Source organism: Dermacentor variabilis, chromosome 2 (genome assembly GCF_050947875.1).
Source record: "Dermacentor variabilis isolate Ectoservices chromosome 2, ASM5094787v1, whole genome shotgun sequence".
Taxonomy (NCBI): domain Eukaryota; kingdom Metazoa; phylum Arthropoda; class Arachnida; order Ixodida; family Ixodidae; genus Dermacentor; species Dermacentor variabilis.
In genome coordinates, this window is record NC_134569.1 from 13,391,578 (window position 1) to 13,415,666 (window position 24,089).

The following is a 24,089-nucleotide window of genomic DNA, read 5'->3' on the forward strand; positions in this document are numbered from 1 at the left end:
AGGCGCGGTACTTAAGTTCTTCATTCCCCAGAACAGGCTGAGACGCCAACACTTCTGATAAATGCGATCAGTATCGACCAGAGTACGTTGAAATACTTGGCGGAGCGTATGAGTGAGCTTTGTTCCGAGTCCCGCAGTGCATCCAGGCTTGACGCACACGGGTAGCGAAGCCCAAATCGTCTAGGTAATGGTAGGTTCTCTATGATGTCCCTTGGCAACGTCTGTACCATACTCTGGCTATTAAGAATGCACTCGAATATCGGCGACTCGCGAAACATACGTGCTTACATTGCGAGCACATTCTTTTAATGGGTCGTTCTGTGCAGGTTTGTGCCGCGCATTTTCGAACTTAACTAATCATGAAATTTTGAGTATTTGAGCATCTCTAGTTGCAATGGGGATAGCTATAGGGGCTTGCTCGTACGGCATTTATTATTTTGTTGTAGCCCAAGCTGAACGACAAGGACAACAGAAAGGCACATCTGACACACACAGCGTTAACTTTCACAAATAAATTTATTTCCAGTTCTTGTAGCTATATATACACCATCGAAACGTCATACACGTGTAGAATCTCGGTTAACATGAACAAAAAACAGGAAACCACGCGCAAGCGCTTTTTTTGCCACACAGATTGATAGACATGTACACGTTCAACGCGAACAAAGAAAATCGAGCTCTTTTGCGGATAATGAAATGGAAGGCTTACTGACGCATGTGTCACCAAATGTTAACGTGTGTCTAGCTTCTATGTGTCTTATATGTGTCTAGCTTCTAGGCGTCATCTCACACCTGCTTCTACTCAAGATGACTGTTTCTTTATATCTTGGTTTGCATTTGCACCTCTGGCAATAGATGACAAGAAAGCCGTCGGCAGCCACGTTGTTTACTTTGTTATTGTGTTCTCCCAGCCTGTCATTTATGCATCTACCTGTTCGACCAATGTAGGGTCGTCCATAGTTAGCCAAAGTTAGAGCTGTGTGCGTCACATGTGTCTTTCTGTTGTCCTTGTCGTTCAGCTTGCGCTATACAACAAAATAAGATATCTAGTTGCAATGACGTACGTTTTCATGGACGGTGATCGATTCCGGTTCTCACGTTTACTTTTTGTGAAGTAAGGCAAGTTTGGTTGCATAATTTTACACTAGCCATGAAGCACGATTACACGCACGCAGCGACGGGCTTTGTAACTCGATTAGGTTTTACGGTAAACATTCAATAAAGATTTCCCCTGGCCTACTTCACTTAGGCGTACACAAAAGAAATTTCAGAGTGCTAGACTTGTATCTCTATAGATCAGAAAAAAGACAAACACACATTCAGCTTTTTCCTAATACATCTCTTTGTTTTACATGTCGGCAGACTGAGGAGGGTGGGAGCATGGAGCTAGTGGAACACATGACTTAAAAGAAGCTTTAGCTCGGGCCCAACTCCGACGTGGCCTGTTCAGGTACATGTAAAACGCAAAAACGCTTTTCTTAAATAACGTTAGACCGATTTTAATAAAATTTGGTGCATTTGAGAGAGAAAATTAAATTGTAGTGACTGTTGGAAGCGGAATTTCGATTTCGGGCCTAAATTTTGTTTAAAAATTTTTTATGATTAGAAAGCTTGGAAAAAGTGGGAGCACGAAGTTTAAATATTAATAGCTTTGCATCAAAAACAGATGTCGCGGTCCTGTAAATGGTACCCGTTAGATCATTGAAAGCGGACAAATTTATTATGTCATTTTATATATTGCTTGAATTTGTTACGTTGTGCACAAGGGTTCTGCAAAACTTGTATCTACACATCACTAAATTTTTCGAGATTCATGTGTAACACATCAATTTTGTCCGCTTTAGACGTACTATGAGATGGAATTCACAGAATTATGGTATGATGTTTTCTTGATGAGTTACAGAGCTGTAAACTTGATAGTTTCGTTCTCTGAAAATTTTCGATTTTTGCCAATTTTTGTTAAAAAATTGGCGACCTAATAAAAAATTCGAAACCGACAGTCACTATATTTAAAGTTTTTCTTTTAAATGCAACAAACCTCGTCAGATTTGGTGCCTTTGTTGCCGAGAAAAACGAATTCTCCTTTTCATGTATTTATATAGGAGCACCCGAGCTAACGCTTCCTCTTAAGTTTCTCTTTCTCAAACCTTCACAATTTTTTCAAGAGCTGGTGACAGTGATATTCACAAGGTGATTGCGAGTCATAGAGCTGTCATTGTTTAGACTCGGATTTAGTTTATGGGTCATGATGTAGAAACCATGTTTCATACAGTGTAGTTCATCCTAATTCCAAAATAAGTCTTGTTTTTTTAAGGCACATTGTCAAAATAGTCACCGCGGTGAGTCGGGCTGTTAGTTTCTGGATGTGATCAAGAGTTCACTGCTGCAGGTCACTCCTGGTGATGACAACTGTCCTGTCGAAAGATTCGACCGTACGGGGACCTATTACGCTATTGAAATTGAGGGAATTCATGCAAATCAGCAGGCGTGGCATGCTGTAAAAAGGCATCCTGCTCGTGCAAGACAATGCTCCTGCTCACAACTCGCATTTGGGGCAAATAAATAGGAGAAAGCTCCTGTGGTTATGAAATTCTTGAATCGCCAAACTCCATACTCTCCCGACCTTGGGCCCTCACCTCAGGTTTCCACCCCTTTCCACATATGAAGTTATTTTTGAAACGCAGGTAGTTTCCTAATAAATACACGCTCATCGCCGAAGTGAAGTAATTTCTCCAAGGCCAACCTCAGGACTTCTACGGGCATGGTCTTAACACAGGCACGTACCCAAGGGGGGGCCCGGGCCCCCCCCCCCCCCCGAAATTCAGGCGCATACTCCCCCCCCCCCCCCACTTCCCGCTCACGCCACCATTTCTCACACACATTCCTAAGGCGCCGCCAAATGAATGTTGCAACTTGACAGTTATTCGGCGGTCAACATTTTGCTGCCTTTTTCACTCCTTTTGGATGGCGGTAGTTCTCGGCGTCTCCTGGGATGTGATGGCCAGTTTCCTCATCAATTCGGTGCCTGCGCGATTAACTCGAGATGCATTCAGTTGTTACCGTCTATTCAACGGTCACGCCCATCGTTGTTGCTTCGTAAGTTCAACCTTCTTCGTGTAGACTGATCCAGGGACCAGGAAAGGGATTCAGTTCGTGGTCAGCTGGTCTGTATGCACGTGGAACGAGTTGCGGCCAGAGAAAACGCCAATTGCGTTTAACTTTTCTTTTTGTTTCAATATTTCCTCGAGTGACGGCTCGCCGCGACGCTGACAGATTCTCGGAACCATATACCCGTGATATGGGTTAGATAAGGTGGAAAATAAAATAATGCGGGATAGCATTCATCATCAAGCCCTGTAATAATCTTGAAACTTATGGGCAAATTAATATGACTGTCACCTGTTAACTCGTCTGGTTTTTCCCAATTATACAGCTCTTTTCGTGCAAAATTGCCAACTGGAAACAAGAGTCGCAAGGACTTGAGAAATTAAGTGATGTACTAAGGGAGATAGCCAAGGCAACAGCCAAACAGGAAGGAAAAGCGAAAATTAACAAATGCAACCGTTGTTTATGAAAATATTCATGGATCAGCATCTTTTTATTTAAAAAGGGAGTAGAGAAACGCCGCCGGAAGTGGAGGACAATTCCGTGTGTTCTGAATGACGCTTCTACAGTTATCATTCGAGCCGCTTAACGTTGCCACTTCTCTGCTGTGCTTGTGCAGGTGTTTTTCCAACCTTCGGCGGTGGGCGCAGTACGTGCCGAGTCGCAGCTTCCTGTGCCATACGCGGTTGTACGCGACTGGCGGCCACGCATCGTTACGTAACTTCCCAAATAACCATAAGAGTCGGTTGTGGCTCTTAATTTATCAGAGCAGTAAACGAGGGATCGAAAAGAACTGCGACTGTTCTGCAAATATATATTTCTGTATATTTCTTCCAGAGATAATTCAAAACACGCAGCTATGGTGGGGTACAATATAAGAGGAAGCTTTAGCTCGGGCCCAACTCTGAGGCGGCCTATTCAAATACACGTAAAACGCAAAAACGTTTTTCTGAGATAGCCCCAGGACCGATTTTAATGAAATTTGTTGCATTTGAGAGACACATTTAAATTCAAGGGACTGCTTGAAAAGGTATTTCGAATCAGTGCCTGAATTTTGTTAAAAAGATTTTCAAATATTCGACAGTTTGAAAAAAAATAGAAGCACGAAGTTTACAAATCCATAGCTCTGCGTCAAGAACAGATGTCGCGGTTCTGTAAACAGCATCGATTAGACCATTCAAAGCGGACAAATTCGATATATCGTTTTACATCTTACGTGAATTTGTTACGTTGTTTACAAGGGTTCTGCAAAAGGTGTATTTCCATATTGCTAAATTTTTTGATATTCATATGTAACATATCACTTTTGTCCGCTTTAAATGTACTACTAGATGCAATTCACAGAATTGCGATATCATTTTTCGTTGCCGAAAGACAGTTGTAAACTTGATAGTCTCGTTTTATAAAAATTTTCGATTTTGATAATTTTTAATGAAAATTGACAATATAAAGCGAAAATTCGAAACCAACAGTCAGTAGAGTTTAAGTGTTTCTTTTAAATGCAACAAACCTCGTCACATTTGGTGCAGTTGTTGCTGAGAAAAACGAATTCTCCTTTTACATGTATTTAGAAAGGAGCACCCGAGCTAAAGCTTCCTCTTAAGTCTGCAATGAAGCCCTGGGCCGCTATATTGTAGGGATGCCTTATGCCTTATTCTATGCTATTCTTATCATCCACTACACACGGCCGCCTGATCCCGTTGATAATGTGGGTAGACCGTCGCTCTGACCACTGGCCAAGCGCGAAAAGCCTGAAAAAGCATAGAATCGGAAAAGGCATCGCTACAAAATACCGGCCCTGCCCGCGCCCTCATAGCCGCTAGCCACTGTTCCTCCGCGAGGGTGCAAATAATTCGGGCTTCAAACCTCTTCTGTTACCCAAAAAAGGCGGTAACTACAAAAATAAAATTATTAGCGTGTAATTTTATACCTTTCTCCTCCCCTATTATACTTGAATGGCGAATGCCTAATTCATTATTGAACTGAAATAACATGCTTGCTTCGCTACAACTATTTGTTGTGAAGTTTCATGAGTAAAACGGGTTCAGCAGTGACATGAACTGCACAGCAGACTTTTGAATAGTGAAATGCTCAGAGTCGATACATTTTGTCCATGTCTGTTGCACACCTCATTGTTTCCGCCGATGAAAAGGCTTTTGAAGAACAGCAGACGCTCCGGAGGTATCAAGTACGACGTCATGTTGAAAAGGCCGCATGACGACGATTTTTTTTGCTTCTGTCATTGGCTGGCGGAGTAACACAACTCCGCGCGGTCCGTGTGCCGTTGTTTCCAACTACTGTTTTTAAAGTTCTATTCTACTAAAGCAATCTTTATTTTACAGTTTCTCTTCTTTACTTGTTCTTGGCAGTGTTGTTCCTGCGCTTCTTTCCTGTGCAAGTCCAGTTGGCGTGGTTCTTTGTTTGCCAAGTAAAGGAGAGGCGTATCGCACAGGCGTACCTGTAAAATACACCTTATTTCATTTCTTTTTTGAGGGTTTACGCGTTTTTATGGCGAATGGCGGCCGTTATTCACATTTGTACTAGTAAAGGTACCCCCGCCCCTCATTTGCATAGAAAAGTTACCTTGGGTTGGGCCCCCTCCCCCCCCCCCCCCCCGCCCCCGAAAAAAAATCCTGGGTACGTGCCTGTCTTAACAGCTGCGTAAGATGATGACAGAAGTGTGTGGGCAGGCCTCGGTGGCAGCCACGTAAAGGAAGATAAATATGCAAACTTTTGTTTTCCTCAGCCCAGAGGAAGTAGATCAGGAAAAATCTATTAAACGACCCTGGTAGATACCGAATTCGTTTGCCACATGCCATCCCGCAGGCGTACAGTACAGGCTATCCGACTTATCACCTGCTCATGCTCGGCCGCCCGCGTAGGATTTAAACTTTGGCCACTCTATTTAATCGGTGTCGCAGTCGTCTGGTCTCGCTAATTTCGGCTAGTTTTGAACACTCAACGAACCTCCAACCACGCGAAACTTAAGGTCGGACCACACGCACTCTCACTCCTGGCCGCTCCTGTCAGACGCCTTGGCAGACTTCGCTTCGTAATGATCGAGCTATTGATAGCGCTTCAAAATACGCGAGTTGGATGTGGCTACTATCCGTCAGTCAAGATGGTGCAGGACAAAGCCGGTCCGCACTACGTAGCACAGCCAGACTGGAGCATGTGAGCCCTGTCGTCATACAATAAAGAACCAGCTGTCGTGCACAAACCAAATTACCCTGGTGCACAGCCGATGGCGGCACTGCGAACAGCGCTCTAGTAACGTCAGACGTGGGACTCGCCTTTGTCGTCTGCTACGCTCCTGCTAAAATAGCTTCATTTTTATTGCTCGCACTCTATATATTTAATGTATCATCTATGTAACCACCCCGTGTGGGAGCACAGTGGTAATGGCGTGGCGCTGCCAAGTTCGAGGTCGCTGATTCGACCCTGGCCGCATTTCAACGGGGGCGAAATGCAAAATCGCTCGTAGATTTAGATGCACGTTAAAGATACCATGTGGTCAAAATTATACCGCAGTCCTCCACTGCGGCGGAGCTCATAACCATCATGGTTTTCGCACCTGAAGCCCCAGAATATAATTTGTAATGTAATCAAATTTCATATAGCCACATCCCTCGTGGGCAGGGAATGTCATTACACTCGTGACTGAGCCATAAAACATCGCGCCGAGCGAGTAAATGAAAGTCTACACACATTTGAAAATGAAACACGATCGCAAGGCTGATTGGTAAAATTTCGCATCGACTAAACAGCATTGTAGTTGAATAGAAATTTTAGATTTCGCACATAATTCTAGTCAGTACCCGAGTTGTAGCTGATGGTTGTCTGCCGGTTCTAAGTTTCGCGAGCCAAGCTTCACGCAGCTCCTTGTCCTGCGGCTACGTGTGAATAAGGCTGATACCGGGCTCTGTTGCGTACGTCCGGCACTGCGGCACCAAGCAGTAGCCTACCATGCTGCACGCCTCCAAAGACAGCCACTACCTATTATAGTACTTTCGAATGTTCTCTAGCAGGCACCCAAGGCGGTAAAGCCTCACCACTTAATCAGAACCGCAGCGCAGGTGGGACTTTAAACTTTCGTTTTCAGCTCGCTTCGGCGCTTCCGAAGCAGCCGCTGTGTCCACTATTAGAGTTGTAGGAGGATCTCACCGCTGGCATCCAGTTATTAGGTTTGTAGTCGGGCATGAACTATATGGTAGCTGGCCCATGCCGTCGTCCAACTCACCCACGCTTGGGACGTGGTTGTAGGGAGGAACTTGCTCTCATCGAGAACTAGGAGTACAGGATTTATTTACAGTATTCACATTAAAATAAGAGATACATTTCAACAGCCTAGCATGACTGCAAAAAGGAGCACGAAGCTACCACCACACAGCATACGAGCACAAAGCTCCAAGAACCAAGCACACTCCTAGCAGCCGACAAACTGCTGCTTAAAAAGCCTCTGTCCTCCCTGGATCCCTAGGGGAGGCAAAACTGCTGTCCAACCTTCGTCCAATCGGACCGTCCACAGTCGTTGGGGCGCAGTCGACCCGCCATTGAGGGTCGAATCTACTCTGAAGAAGAAGGCAGCACTGTGTCTTTTCAATATAAGCGATGCTCCCTGTCATGCAGGGGCGTAGCCAGGGAGGGGGGGGGCGGCTTATGGGTCTTCAGCCCCCCCCCCCCCGAATTTTTTTCTTGTTGTCCATGCATCGCTGACCAAAGCAACTCCGGGCGCTGGAAATCATTCTGGATTTTGTCTAAAATGTCTTTCTTACGCTTGGAAAAACATTTCACTGGGAACATTGCGAACTCGGGCTGGATTTCACGGCAACGCCCATGCACCGGGAGTCACATAACGCAAGCAGCCCCATCCGAGCACAAAGTTTCAAGGGCGTTTTGATGGCGAACTGGGTCGCCGCGACATCTCGCGGAGTCCGAAGAACTTACGGAGCGCATGGATGTCAGTTTCGAAACTTTATGGGTATAAAGTCTTCATAAATTTTTGATGTGAAAGGTACATTGGGCATTTCCAAAGTTGTGCTTTAGATTTTCAGTTGCGGAACTTTAGGGGTTTATTGCTGTTATAAACATTTGACGCCAAAGGTGATCGACTTCTCTAAAGTCGTACATCGGAACATACAACGAGACAAGACAAATCAACAAACTATCAGACAAGTTGCCAAAGCAGGCAGCGATGTCCGATGAGACAAAGCGTTGCGGTGGTTCATTTGCGCCGTCATGTCACACAAAAAATTATCATTTTTTTTTACCTACGCCAGAGCATCCATGTGATGAGAATAAAGCCAGCAAGGGTAACTGTGTTCTTATTTATTTTTTCTACGTTGACTTTTATTCGCGAGGACACGTTAAGCCTCCTCAATTTTTTTTTTGTTCTCGCTACCCTACCCACGGTGTTGCGTTTCGCCTGCGACACGTGGTTTTGCCGGCGCGACTGCGGCGGGGCGGCAGACATTTTGGCCCGATCGTCGTCGCCGCAACGCTCATCGCCAGGTGTTTCCAGGCGCGACTGCGGCGATGCGACCGCAAAGGATCACCCTCTCCTTCCAGTCATTGTGCCCGAACCAGGCGATGCGAAAGCAGGGATCATCCTCTCATTACAGTCATTGTGCCCGACCGGCAGCGCTACGACAGGGTGCTACGACATTGTGCTCGACATGGTGCTACGGCAGCGCTACGACAGTGTGCGTCACCATTAGCCCATTGTACATTCACGTGCTCGTCTTTTGAGGGGTTCCTTCTTGCCCTCAACTGCGAGAGTATAAAAACAGCTGCCCCCGGACGCCAAAAGGAGGGCTCCGATTTCTTCTGTTGAGTGAAGTGCTCTCCCGTCTCTCTACTTCGGTCAAACCTGACCGCCAACTCTTTGCGATGTTAAAATAAACAAGTTGTTTCGTTGTTACCAGTCGACTCATGCTTTGCCGGGACCTTCGGATGCTTCCAGTTGTACCCCAGGCCGCCAGGCCAACGCTACCCTTGGGGCTTGCGACCCAGGTACAACCACGGGCGTCAGCGCCGAGTTCCCAACAGATCGTACCAGCGGTGCGATCCAAACATCTGGTTGGCAGCGGTGAGATCGCCTCCGACTTCAAACAACTGTCTGCCAGCGGTGAGATCGCGACAACGGAGGCCAGCAGCGAAGAGATGCAGTTGACTGTATGCTGAGCAGCTCATCGACGATCCGGGAGCAGTGCAACGAGCCCTGTGTGATGACTGGTTGCCTGCAGCGGAACGACTGCGCTGGACTCTTGGCTGCGAGGTTTGGTGAGTGCGGGACTTTCTTCTTCTGAGCTTTGCCAGGCTTTTTGTTAGTGTCAGAAACAGAGCTGGTAATTGTGGTTGTCGTTGCTGCCGGGTTAGTTTGCGGCAAGACAATAGTAAGCAGTAGAGAAAGCAGCATTCAGAGCAGCCATGGATTTGAAGTCGTTGCGCAAACCGAAATTGTTGGAGCTTGCAAGAGAGTTGGGTCTGGATGTCTCAGACAAACTAAGAAAACCTGAACTGCTAAAGGCTATTCTTGAGTTAGAGGCTGAGGATGACGAGCTGTCGGAATGCCTTGAGACTATTGAGGAGAGGTCAAAAAGACAGGAGCGCGAACTTAAAGAGCAAAAAGAGAAACAGGAGCGCGAACTTAAAGAGCAAAAAGAGAGACAGGAGCGCGAACTTAAAGAACAGAAAGAAAAAGAAGAGCGTGAACGTAAAGAACAGAAAGAGCGAGAGCAACAAGAGAAAAAAGAAGAGCGCGAACACGCTTTGGAAATGAAGCGTCTCGAGGTAGAGATGGAACGCGCTCGTAATGGAAGTCAGGCACACGGTGCAGGAGAACGAGTATTGTTCAAAATGACTGACCTGATGCGGCCGTTTAAGCTTGGAGAGGACATTGGTTTGTTCCTGGTTAACTTTGAGCGAACGTGCGAGAAGCAGGGGTTCTCTCGGGAAACGTGGCCACAGCGCTTGCTCACTTTGTTACCCGGCGAGGCGGCCGACGTAGTCGCTCGCTTGGATAGAGAGGAAGCAGAGGATTTCGACAAAGTAAAATCGAGTCTGCTAAAAAAGTACCGGCTGTCTGCGGAGGCGTTCCGTCGGAAGTTTCGGGAAAACGAGAAAGGCAGAAGTGAGTCATATACAGAGTTTGCGTATAGGCTTATGTCGAACATGCAGGAGTGGCTCAAAGAAGAGAAAGCGTTTGGTGACCACGATAAAGTTCTGCAGTGTTTCGGGCTAGAACAGTTTTATAGTCGGTTACCGGAGAACGTGCGATACTGGGTCTTGGATAGGCCAGACGTTTGTACGGTGGCTAAAGCCGCTGAGCTAGCCGAGGAGTTTGTGACGCGTCGGGCTCGCGGAGCTAAGGACGGTCAAAAGGGTGAATTTGGCTCGAAGTTTGAGAGGCCGAAGTTCACACCCATGAGAGCAAAGGGGAACACGCGTAGTGCGGATGCGAGTGGAAGCAGTGCGACCGAACCTAAGGAGACGGCAGCAGCCGAAGCCGAACGCAGAAAGCGGTTCGAGATGAGGCAAGCGCGCGTTTGTTATACGTGCCAGAAGCCGGGTCACTTTTCGGCGCAGTGTCCGGAAACAACACCAAAAGTTGTGTTTTTTTCAATAGGCAGCACTGACGAGAACATGAAGCTTCTCGAGCCTTATATGCGAGACCTCCTCGTGAACGGGAAAGAGTGCCGAGTGCTTCGCGATTCCGCAGCTACGATGGATGTAGTTCACCCGTCTTACGTAGAACCCCATATGTTCACGGGCGAGTGCGCATGGATCAAGCAAGCCGTGGAAGCTCATAGCGTGTGTCTGCCGGTAGCAAAAGTGCTTATTGAAGGACCTTTCGGAGCGCTTGAGACGGAGGCGGCAGTGTCATCTATGCTGCCCCCCCAGTACCCGTACCTATTTTCAAACAGGTCCGATCACCTCCTGCGCGAGAAGGGGCTTTTGTTTGGTGAAGCTAGTGTTCAGGCCTTAACCAGATCGAAGGTTCGGGAGCTCGCTGCAAAGGCGGTAGTTGCGGGGCCGACGTTATCAAACAACGAAAAAGGGTCAGAGGCGCAGCAAGCTGATATTCCGAGCACGCCCGAACTGAATAAACTTGAGTCTGTAACGTTAAAGGCGCCAGATACTGGAGAGGAAACGCCCGACGCGGGAAAGTTAGAAGAGCTATCTACTGATTTGCTCATCGCGCCTACGTCAGACGGACTTGATAGGTTGCTAAAAGTCAGCCGGACGGCTTTGATAGCCGAGCAAAAAAAGGATGGCAGCCTGGAAAACGTGCGCTGCAATGTCAAAGAAGGTATCGCCAGGAAAACTGCGCGTTTTGTGGAAAGAGGTGGAGTCCTGTACCGGAAGTATCTAGACCGCAGAGGAGTGGAGTTCGATCAGCTGATCGTGCCTCAATGCTATCGTCAGGATCTGTTGCGCTTGTCACACGGGGGTTCGTGGTCCGGACACCTAGGAGTTAAGAAAACTAAGGACCGTCTCTTGCAAGAGTACTATTGGCCAGGGTGTTTTCGGGACGCAGACCATTTCGTGAGGACATGTGACACTTGTCAGCGGGTGGGCAAACCAGGGGACAAATCGAGGGCGCCGTTGAAATTGGTACCTATCATTACGGAGCCTTTTAGACGGCTCGTTATTGATACTGTGGGACCTCTGCCGGTAACAGCCACGGGGTACAGACACATTTTGACTGTGATCTGCCCAGCGACAAAGTTCCCTGAAGCAGTGCCGCTTAAAGAACTCAGCTCAGTTGAGATAGTTAATGCACTACTGTCCATATTTGCGCGAGTTGGTTTCCCTGCGGAAATCCAATCAGATCAGGGCACAGTGTTTACTAGCGCTTTGACGACAACTTTTCTCGAAAGGTGTGGGGTAAAGCTGTTACACAGCTCAGTGTACCACCCACAGTCGAATTCCGTTGAGAAGCTCCACTCCGTCATGAAGCGCGTGTTGAGAGCGTTGTGTCTTGAACATCGAACTGACTGGGAGCTGTGTCTGCCTGGGGTGATGTTTGCTTTAAGGACCGCGCCGCATGCGGCTACGGGGTTTTCGCCAGCTGAACTGGTGTACGGTCGCTCGCTTCGATCTCCGCTTCGCATGCTTCGAGAATCGTGGGAAGGTAGGGGCGACGACCCAGTCGTGGTGGAGTACGTGCTTAAGCTCCTCGAACGCTTAAGAAGGGCACAGGAGTTGTCAGGTGAAGCAATGGCAAAGGCCCAGCAGAGGGCCAAGGTTTATTATGATCGGACAGCCAGGGCCCGTCGTTTTGAGGTTGGCGATGAGGTCATGATATTGCGCACATCGCTAAACAACAAACTAGACGTGCAGTGGGAGGGCCCAGCACGAATTGTTCAGAAACTGTCGGACGTTAACTACGTGGTCAGTCTGCCAGGAAAGCGGAAAGCACAGCAAGTTTACCACTGTAATCTGCTCAAACCTTATAGACAAAGGGAAGCAGTGGTGTGCATGATGGTAAACGTTCCTGAAGAGCTTCCGGTCGAGCTTCCGGGACTAGGCTCAGTGACGAACAGGGAAGACACCGGTCAAGTCATTAGTGACCTTATCAGAACAGCACCGCTGTCGCCCGAGCAGAAAACCGAACTACACCAGCTATTACAAGAGTTTCAAGGTCTGTTCTCTGAGAGGCCTGGTAGGACTTCTGTACTTACTCATGATATAGAACTTACCTCCACAGAGCCAGTACGATCCAAGGCGTATCGGGTGTCACCCCGCCAGAGCGATATTATGGAGGCTGAGGTAAAGAAAATGCTACAGCTCGGTGTTATTGAGGCAGGTGAGAGTGATTATACCTCCCCTTTGATTTTAGTTGAGGTACCGGGCAAGGAACCTCGTCCTTGCGTCGACTACCGCAGGCTTAATTCCATCACTAAGGATCAAATTTATCCGATCCCTAACATCGAGGAGCGCCTTGAGAAAGTTAGTAGCGCTCAGTTTATTTCCACCCTAGATCTTGTCAGGGGTTATTGGCAGGTTCCACTTACAGAAGAGGCTAGTAGGTATGCGGCGTTCATTTCACCAATGGGAACATTCCGTCCTAAAGTGTTGAGTTTTGGTTTGAAGAACGCGCCATACTGTTTTTCAAGTCTCATGGATAAAGTGTTGCGGGGACAGCAAGAATTCGCTTTACCGTATCTAGACGACGTAGCGATATTCTCCGCATCCTGGTCTGAGCATATGGCACACTTGCGGGCAGTGCTAACCCGCCTGCGCGAAGCGGGCTTGACAGTCAAGGCTCCTAAGTGCCAGTTAGCACAGGCCGAGGTTGTCTACCTCGGTCACGTGATTGGTCAGGGTCGTCGCCGCCCCTCTGAAATAAAAGTGGCCGCTGTGCGAGACTTTCCGCAACCGCGCACCAAGACCGATATTCGGTCGTTCTTGGGTGTCGCCGGCTACTATCAGAGGTACATCCCTAGGTACTCTGATATCGCGGCTCCCCTGACGGATGCTCTAAGAAAAACAGAGCCCCAAACAGTCGTCTGGGACGAGACAAAGGAAAGAGCTTTTAGCGCCCTAAAGAGTGCCCTAACAAGCCAGCCTGTGCTACGATCGCCAGACTATACAAAAGGGTTCGTTGTTCAGTGCGATGCTAGTGAGCGAGGCATGGGCGTTGTACTGTGCCAACGGGAAAATGGAGAAGTAGAACACCCTGTCCTGTATGCTAGTCGTAAGCTGTCCAGTCGTGAGCAGGCGTATAGCGCCACCGAGAAAGAGTGTGCGTGTCTCGTGTGGGCCGTTCAGAAATTGTCATGCTATCTAGCCGGCTCGAGGTTTATCATTGAGACGGATCACTGCCCTCTCCAATGGCTGCAGACCATCTCTCCCAAAAATGGCCGCCTCCTGCGCTGGAGCCTCGCTTTACAACAATATTCCTTTGAGGTGCGTTACAAAAAGGGGAGTCTCAACGGTAACGCCGATGGCTTAAGTCGAAGCCCCTAAACGTAGGAATCAGCCTCAAAATTGTTTGTTACTGATGTTTTTCTTCCTGAGGCAGGATTTTTTTTAACATATTGCTTTTGTTTAGTGTTTCAAAGTGATGATATGCTTTCTAGTGCAATTTTTCAATTTGTGGACGCGTTCTGAGTGATGCTAGACTACTGTAAGGAACTAGGCAGTGGTATAAAAAGGGGAAAGAGCCTGGCAGGGCTTAGTGAGGGTTGTGCCGTGCTTGCTGACTGAGCGGTTGAGTTTCAGCGTAGTTCTAACGCTTGCCGGGAACGAGAACAAAAATGTGAACTCTCCCGAAGTCACTTTGCAGTGTCCCGTGCGAACCTGAACGAGAGAACGAGGCCTTCTCTGTGCGCTGCGCTCAAGAAACGTCGAGGGACGCCCGACTTCGGTTATGAGCATCATCGAGCGACATCCCTCCGGACAGCGGATGCAGTCCCCTGTCCATCGGGATCTCCTTCCCCCGGCGGGGCGGTCTGTTGCGTTTCGCCTGCGACACGTGGTTTTGCCGGCGCGACTGCGGCGGGGCGGCAGACATTTTGGCCCGATCGTCGTCGCCGCAACGCTCATCGCCAGGTGTTTCCAGGCGCGACTGCGGCGATGCGACCGCAAAGGATCACCCTCTCCTTCCAGTCATTGTGCCCGAACCAGGCGATGCGAAAGCAGGGATCATCCTCTCATTACAGTCATTGTGCCCGACCGGCAGCGCTACGACAGGGTGCTACGACATTGTGCTCGACATGGTGCTACGGCAGCGCTACGACAGTGTGCGTCACCATTAGCCCATTGTACATTCACGTGCTCGTCTTTTGAGGGGTTCCTTCTTGCCCTCAACTGCGAGAGTATAAAAACAGCTGCCCCCGGACGCCAAAAGGAGGGCTCCGATTTCTTCTGTTGAGTGAAGTGCTCTCCCGTCTCTCTACTTCGGTCAAACCTGACCGCCAACTCTTTGCGATGTTAAAATAAACAAGTTGTTTCGTTGTTACCAGTCGACTCATGCTTTGCCGGGACCTTCGGATGCTTCCAGTTGTACCCCAGGCCGCCAGGCCAACGCTACCCTTGGGGCTTGCGACCCAGGTACAACCACGGGCGTCAGCGCCGAGTTCCCAACAGATCGTACCAGCGGTGCGATCCAAACAACGGGCTGCCAGAGCCAACCAGAGCGCATGCGTTTTTCTCGTGTTGCCCCGACCACCACACGGCGCACTTTGGTGAGCGTTCGGTTTTCTCTGGCCGAGTGGATTTTCGCCTGGCAGAGTTTCAGACGCTTTCTGGCTAGCAGACGAGAAAAAGAAACAATGGTCGCTCGCCGCCATCACTTTGGGGACTCGACGGATTGCACCGTGTTCGCTGGAGCGCAACCTCTCCGGAAAGTCTTGTCTTGCCGGTGCAGGATACCGAGCAGTATGTGTAAGGTTTTCGGTGGACCAAGCGCCTCACGTTTTCTTCGATATGTCCATGGAATTATCATGCACCGGATACATCCCACCAAATTATAATACCTATGCCGACATTGTTGTGTACCAGACACCTTCCGACACATGGTGTTGGTGTGCCCACACCGCGAGAAAAACAGTCAGGATGATGCCTCAGAACCGCTGCAAGCGATCGAAGAAACGTGGGAGGCAATGTTAAAGGCACCGAGCCTGGAAGATCAGCGAAGTCTGGTGGACCGGGCACGGGCTGCGGCACTAGCCAACGGGTTTAAGAGAGCCGCCCACCTACAGGGCGAAGAAAGTACACTTTCTCGCTGTTTCTCACAACAAACGTTCATTCCTCTTCATTCCTCCTTCGGTAGCCACATTAGGTGCCCAAAGTAGGCATTTGATTGTGGCCAAGATACTTTGCTTTGCGTTTTTTTTTATTTCGGTGCCCCCGCGCACAAAAGGAAAAAAAAAGGCATGTCACGGCGCAGCGAATTGTCGCATGGTCAAAGTTCGCTTATTTTACTTCTTTTGCGAAAAGTAATGGGCCACGGGACACTTCAGTTGCCAGACACTCTTACTATATTATTGCCATAGCAATCACATGGGCACTCCAGGCGCATTCCTGTCGTCGCCCTCATGTTCTGTATCAAGTCCAAGGGCGATAACATCGCGACCGCGCGCCGCGTGCTGTATGTGCGACTGTCGACAATGGTGACTCAGTCTTGTGTGCGCAAAGGAGAGAAGCGGGAAGGAAACGCGCCGCCTTCCGTCGCACGCGATAGATCGGGGGGAGTGGATGGAATGGGTGCGGGATCTAGGATTCTGTGAATCTGTGATTGAGCAACATATTTATTTGCCTTGTTTGGCGCATCTTATACAGTGACTTTTTCTTAGATACGTAGATTTATTGGCGACTTATACGTATATTTAAATATCTTGTTGCGAAGTTTTGTGTATACGTGCAGTGAACTTTGCTTCCAGTGACACTTTTTTGCCCTTTATCAAGCTGTATCTTCGCATTTGCATATTCCATTGTATCTTCGCATTTATTTATTTATTTATTTTATTTATTTATCTAATACATACTGCTAGCCTTATATATAAGGCTGTAGCAGGGTCGGGACACAAATACAACTGTGAAAGTGGTATCAAACATGGTTAACAGTCTCTGTTAATAACAATTCCAAATATTGTGGATAAAGACTAAAGGCAGCACAGACACTTTCCTGCAAGTCATGTCAATGTATGCAATTCGTATACCCAATGCTATTAATAGCACTATAAACAAATTGAATGGAATGAAAACTTACCACGGGGGGGGGGCAATTACTGACTGGCAGAGTTTTCTAATGTACATTTATAATGTACGAGGGCGAGTAAAATGAAAGTGAGCCTACCCACCCCGCGCAATAATGGTTCGGTTCATTATATGCGAGGCATGCGCGTAGCACACAGGCATCTCTCATTTACAAAAGTGACACCCAGGTGTGAGGATAAATGTTCTTTAATGCTCTCATACACTGGGTTTAACATGATTGTGTCACGTAATGCACGCCCCAGAAGTTGAGCAGCGTTGTGCGGTGAAGTTTTTGACAGCTGAAGGCGTTTCCTAAAAAGAAATTAGTCGCCGTATGGCTGCCGTGTACGTTGAATATTGCATTTCATTGGCCACTGTGAAGCGTTGGAGCAAACAGTTCAAAGAAGGACGTGAAAGTTGCAAAGGCGATCCAAGACCGGGTTAAAGCCACTGTGCAATCACCCCCAACAAAATTGTAAAGGTTGATGAGCTGATGAGACAATAACGGAGGACAAGAATTGGTGAACTGGCAGAGCATGTGAACATCAGTCACGGTTCGGTTCACGCCACAATTTATCAACATCTTGCTCATTGGCTCTCGTGTGCGCAGTGGATGCCCAAGACTTTGAACCACCGCTAGAAGACGGAGAAGTCTGGCGCGGCCTTGACTCATCCGATCCGGTATCACGATTTCTTGTCGGTATCACGATTTCTTGTCTTCAAATGTGATCGGAGACGAACCATGGTGCCACTTCTACGAGCCTGAAGTACGACGGCAATGCTTGCAGTGGAAACATTCGAATTCCCCACCCCCAAGAAAGCAAAGGCCGTCATTTCCGCCGGAAAGGTGTTGATGAAAGCAGCATTCCGGGCAAGTTAAGTAATGGAAAGGTGTTGTTGACTTTTTTTTTTCGATCGTCAGGGGCCATTACTGATAGAATTTGCTAAATCTTGAAAGACTATCAATTGTTTCTGTTATTGTGAAACGCAAGATCGGCTGAATGTCGCAATCAAGAACAAACGACGTGGAAAATTGACGAATGGGGTCATCTTGTTCCACGACAATGCCCTTCCCCGTGTCGTTGATGTGGTTAATACAAAACTGGCAAAGTTTAAGTGGGAAACACTGAAACATCCGCCATACACCTCAGACTTCCACATTTTGGGGCACCTGAAGAAACAGCTTAAGGGAACCATATTCCTGCCGCACGATGACGTGAAAGAGTCAGTTGGAGACTTTTTAAAGCAGCAACCCGAGGAGTTTTGTGAGACGGGAATCGCGCGACTCGTTACTCAGTGGGACAAATGTTTAAATGCTCATGGGGACTACTTTTAAATAAAGTACCCCGTTTGTCATATATTCGCATTGGCTCACTTTCATATGACTCACCCTCGTATATTATGCAAAACGCCTGCTTTTTATGCGTGCTCTCTGTTGCGACTATAATTTCGGTGAAACGCAACCTCGCGGTACTCACGATACACGACTGGTGACAGCTGCTCTTGCGTAATACACTGGAACAAATGACAGCGTCATTGAAATTTTTCACTGGCCGTTGCATGTGTACAAAAATGTAAACAATGTTATTCAATGACAGTTTCATTAACATATTTGTCCTCAACTTGTTCATTTCATGGGCTTTACATTTTTCGTATCAGCGGCATGCACTGCTTAGCTGGTTTCGAGCTGATGTAGTTCTAAAGTTCGTGTGATATTTTCTTTAGTTATTAAATAGACAAAAAACATGGAAGCATTGATGTCAGTTATTTTGGGCACAATTTTTGGCACATATGGGTATATTCCTTTATGAAAAAAAAAATACATATCTTACTTGTTTTGACAGTGTGTAGCGTTCGACAATAAGGTTGCAGCATCTTTGGCAAAGGCAATGCAGTTATTATTCATGCATTTGATCCCTCGACAAATTGTTTAAGAGGAAGCTTTAGCTCGGGCCCAACTTCGACGCGGCCTATTCAAATAAATGTAAAACGCAGAAACGTTATTCTGAGATAACCTCTGGATCGCTTTTAATAAAATTTGTTGCATTTGACAGAGAAATTTGAATACTAGTGTTTGTTGAAAGCTCAATTTTGATTTAAGGCCTGAATTATTTTGAAAAATTCTAAAGTTCGAAAAAATAGAACCACGGCGTTTACAAACTGAGAGCTCTGCATCAAGAACACATATCGCGCTTCTGTAAACGCCATCTACTATAACAGTCAGCGCGCACAAATTTGGTTTGTCAAATTGTGTCTTACGTGAATTGGTTACGTTATGAGCAAGGGTTCTGCAAAGGCTGTATTTCCATAATACTAATTTTTTTGAGATTCATGTGTAACATATCAATTTTTTCCGCTTTAGATGTACTATTAGATGCAATTCGCAGAATTTTGATATCATTTTTCATTGTTGAGTCACAATGTTTTAAACTTGATAGTATCGTTTACTGAAAATTGGCGATTTTTGAAATATTTTAATAAAGAATTGACAACCTAAATGCAAAATTCAAAACAAACAGTCCCTGGAATTTGTTTCTTTTTTTAAATGCAACAAACTTCGTCAAATTTGGTGCAGTGGTTGCCAACAAAAACGAATTCTCCTTCTACATCTGTTTAGATAGGAAGAACCGAGCTAAAGCTTCCCCTTAAGGAGGAGGCCGAGCTGCAACATCAGCCCGAACCCGAACGAAATTTCTGGCTACGCCACTGCTGTCATGGTGTACCCGAAATTCGTTCTCAGTCCTAAGGTTGAACCATTTCATTTTTATGGACGGGCTTTTTAATAAAGCAGCGCGTAAATACTTTCGCATAAATAAAATAATCTTGGAAGACCCTCTGTGCTCTGCGGGCCATCTGTTCAACTATGCCTAAAACAAAAAAAGAACTACAACTGCGCTGTGGTTAACGTTGCACGCAAGTGCGCGATACCCCTTCGTTCAACCCCCCGAGCACGCCGCCGGCCTCCTCTCCGTGACGTCACTCGCCGAGCGCTCAGGCCTTCTCTTGTCTAAGTGGTGTTGGTTTGGCACGTTTGGTGCGTCGTAGGCGCCAAAATCGGAAATAGTGGCGTCTGCGTGAACATCCAAAATAAAATTTGAAGTGCGTGCCACGGTGACGTTCGGTAAGCGGAGCGCTGTGGGCATGCTTGGTTTGATTCCCAATAACTCCGCTATTGCTGAACGTATTGAAGTAGTTTTTGCGGCAAACTATATCTGAAATATCCTAATTTAACTTCGAATGCATTTCTCCACTTCGATAAAAAGTGGTTCAGCTGGGCCCCTTTATTTAGAGAAATTGCTCACGAGCATGGCAGTAAGGCCTTGCGCGCACACACACATTGCATCCCGTTCGACTCTATTGTTCGAACCACAGTAGTTCTAGAGTCCTTGAACTTAAAAAAGCGTCCTAAGAGGAAATGCGTGGAGGTTAACCGGGGTGGGGGGGGGGGGGGTATCCTGTAAGAGTCCACCTAGTGGACTGCCCATTTCGGCCGCTGCTGATTGGATGCAGCTGTACGAGTGAGGAGGAGACGAGCGGCCCTAGCCAATCAGCAGCGGCCGAAATGGACAGTCCACTAAGTAAACTCTTACAGAATACCCCCCCCCCCCCTCCCCCAGATATGTCTGCTATTCTGGGAGAGAAAATGGTGGTAACCACCAGTCAAAGCCTCGGCTATCTCTGTATTTGCCCCGTCGTAGGTGTCATGGCTGTTCAAGAACAGGATGCGGACGTGACCGGCTTTTACGTTCGCCTCTCTGGCGACCTGGAGCCAGAGCCTCCCGAGCAAACGTCTCCCGGCTCAGCCAGGAACGCTGCTGTGCAGGCCGCTAGGACAGCACTTGCGCCGCCCAAGCCTCCGCGGCTCCGAACCGTGAAACCCGTGCCGACGGCCTTCCCGTCCAACTGGAGTTCGAGACGGGGCCGACCAGACTACGCACTCAGGTCAGCGTCGTTGTCACGGAAACGCGACGTCGATTGTTGACTGCAGGGTGGGCACTGATGAACCAATGACATCGACGGTCACGCGTGACGCCGTGACAAAGCCCGCAGCGGCTCGCGTCGCGAGAAAAGAAACAGCCACGAAGGGTTAATTTGTTGTTAAAAAATTTGGCAGTTTTGCCCGAAACTGCCAAATATTTTTGACAGTATTTGATCAAAACTGCAAAAGCAAGGTTTAACGCTGTGGTTTAACCAAGCTGTTAAACCGGACCCTAAACCGAACTGAAAACCGTACCAGAACCAGAACCGATATTCTTAGAAGGTGCCAGAAGCCGAACCGAACGTGAACCGAAAAAATTACGGCTATCGGTACGGCACGGAATGGTTCAAGTCGGTTAAATGCCGCAAATTGTTTTGTCAGGTCGCTAAAAAATTTCGCAGGTCGCTTAACACAAAAATTTGTTGCTAAATAGACACGAAAGTCGTTAAATCTAGCGATAAAATCACTAAAATGGCCATACTGCCTACAATAAGGGTGATATTTATCGTATTTATTCATATTACCCTACAGGCGACAAAGGAGCATTCAATAGGGGAGTAAGAAAATAACAATGAGGGTCTCCCCCCCTCCTCCCTTTGAAAGGAGCGAACACCACGTAAAAATACTCAAAGTGCAAAAGAAAAAAAAAACACGCTAAGAAAAATTCTACACTCAAAGAAAAAAGAACAATGTATACACAAGCGCAGAACAAAGCGGAATTATACGCATCGTTAACCAAAATTAAAACGACATATGAAGTTACAATTGTTTGGGACATTCAACAGGATCACTTATCGACGCAATATCATCAGGAAGATTATTCCATAGTGCTATGACGTGTGGCAATGCTGAATTGTTGAAATACCGTGTGCGGCCAAAAATGCGTCTGAAAGAGATTGAATATTGTCACGGGGTAGTGATTGTGACGAACACAGTAGCAAAACTGAATGGCGAACCTAAATCTTTATTGGGCGAATTTGTACCCTCAAAAACAGGCTACACTCAAAGAACGGTGACAGCGGCGAACAAAGTCGGTGATCGTCGAAAATCTGATCAGCGTGCCAAGCGCGTAGGCTTTTATTCGCAACTTTCACGTACGGTGGCGTCGCCGTGCGGCGGCGGCCAGAAACAATCGAAAGATTATACTCGCCTCTGGCTGCCGCCCGTGTGCATAGCGTATTGGTGTTGTCTATGCTTTTCCTTCACTTTTGGTTGATGTTTTAACGCGTTCAAAGCTTCCGTCGGATCCTGAAGGACACTTAACATGCTCAGAATGAGCAAACATAGAAGCAACCGCATTTGCTCCGTGCCACAATGGGTGCTGAGCGGTAGGTGATGTTAGCCTTGACTCATTCCCACCGGCTGCGTCGATGCGGAAGAAATTAATTATTAAGCTGCGAATCGGCAAAGCTGTCACAGAAGCGATGAAGGTTTCCAGTGCGCACTTCATGCCGGAGGACTTTTTTGGAATACGACAGATGAGTGCACGACGATTCCGAGCACTATGCAAAATAGAAGTGAGGCGTGCAGACAGGACACAAGAGTAGAGAAGTGGACAACACGAACGCTGACTGTCAACTGAAGGGAGCACTGAGGCGAAAAAAGAAAGAAGACACAAAACTCATCTGCGCATGCTCAGGAATGGTAACACCACGTGTCAATCGGGTACACGTGCCGGTCTACGTGAGATATAACTGTTAAGGCACTTAATCTCTTCCTTATGTAAAGTAATCGAAGGCTGACTCACGCACGCACTTCCAACGTTATAGATATGCCATGCCTCCACCATAAGACGCGTATCTTCATTCTTATGCCTGTACATTCCTGAGCATGCGCAGATGAGTTTTGTGTCTTCTTTATTTTTTCGCCTTAGTGCTCCCTTCAGTTGATAGTCGGCGTTCGTGTTGTCCACTTCTCTACTCTTGTGTCCTGTCTGCACGCCTCACTTCTATTTTGCATAATGAATCCTTACCAACTAGCTCAGTTTTCTGTCGTTCTAAGATTCCGAGCACTTGAAATCGCGAATAGGCGCACCTCCATGAAGACTCAGGCATAACACTATATTACGTGGAGGGAAATTTAATTTGAATGCAATGCGTGAATGCAATTTTAACTCAAATGTGTTGTAGGATGATTGATGCTTGCGTTCATGCCACTCATGCCTTTGCGGCTACGTTCGAGCGCAAACATTCTCCGTGAAGACTTGTACCTGCTTCAAAATTTCTTGTTCTCGTTGATGCATTCGTGCTCTGCAACGCCGGCTTGACACTCCACCATTTTCGAACAGAGATGAGTTTCTCATTTGTGCATCGAAGCAAAGTGACGCAGGCGTAGAGGGACCTGGAATTCGTACCTCGTCTACCACTTCGATGCGCGGCTGCAACGTGTGCACAGGCGCGCATGACTGCACTCGTAAGGTAACAAATCCTAGTCCAACAAACGTTAAACTACTGTGCAGTGTTCGCGTAGCGAACCCTCAGCTGATCTGCGTGTATATTATTTTATATAGATAACTGGAAGAATGGAGCGAGCATTGCCGCAGACAGGTAAATATCGGCTATGTATCGCTTGATCTGTCTATAGGCAAGACGCGGTAGGACTCACGCAGGCGGTAAAACCACCGCAAGACTGTAGCTTGCACAGCATGCATAAAGCGCAATAAGTAAATTACAAAGGTGAACGGTTATCGTATTAGTTCGCAAAAGCGGTCAGGTATGGTTTTTTGTTTACTTCTCGTGTTCAACATCCAGCATTGTGAACACAGGCAGGGATAACTAGACAATAAATTTTCGGTCACAAAACGCTGCTTTTCACGCCGTCGATATAAAGGACTTCGGTCGCACAACACCAGGAAGGTTTTCTTTCTCGACACGGCGGCTTATTCAAGCGGTCTAAGTAACAACTTGCCGAGAGCACCACACAGCATAAAAGCTCATGGTACCCGTTCGAAAAGGTTAAATTAATAGAATGGCAAATAGAAAGCACTGTCGCTTCTTTTAATAACACCGTCGCGGTAAAACTGAAACGACAGCTCGTGTGGTTTGCTTCGAAGCCGCGAAGTTTGTATGCAAAGGCCTTCAACAGTCACGGACGTCGACGTGCACGCTTTTATGCCGCAGCACACAAGATGACCAACGTTTAGGACTTCCTCGCCTTCTAGCAGGCTTCGAATCCTGCGTTCTGCTCGCCCAATGTGAGCCATTACGTAGGCTAACGACAGCGGGCGTGTAAATTGAAGAGACATTTCAACCAGACGACGCGAAACAACATCTTACTGAGCAAGACTACCGCAGAACTG

General features: G+C 47.3%; 1 protein-coding gene across 3 annotated transcripts in view; it reads left to right on the forward strand.

Annotated features, from left to right (window-relative positions):
• LOC142571373 (uncharacterized) overlaps positions 1-24,089 on the forward strand; it is a 55,119-nt gene that overhangs the window by 360 nt on the left and 30,670 nt on the right. For 2 of the 3 annotated variants that reach the window (XR_012825865.1, XM_075679661.1), the window contains exons 2-3: positions 3,725-3,817; positions 20,511-20,754. Coding sequence is in view for 2 of the 3 variants with exons in the window: in XM_075679661.1 (XP_075535776.1) it covers positions 3,725-3,817; positions 20,511-20,754 (337 nt within the window). In the remaining variant the exon portion in view is untranslated. The remainder of the gene's footprint in view (positions 1-3,724; positions 3,818-20,510; positions 20,755-24,089) is intronic. The other variant, XM_075679662.1, reaches the window with a different exon arrangement.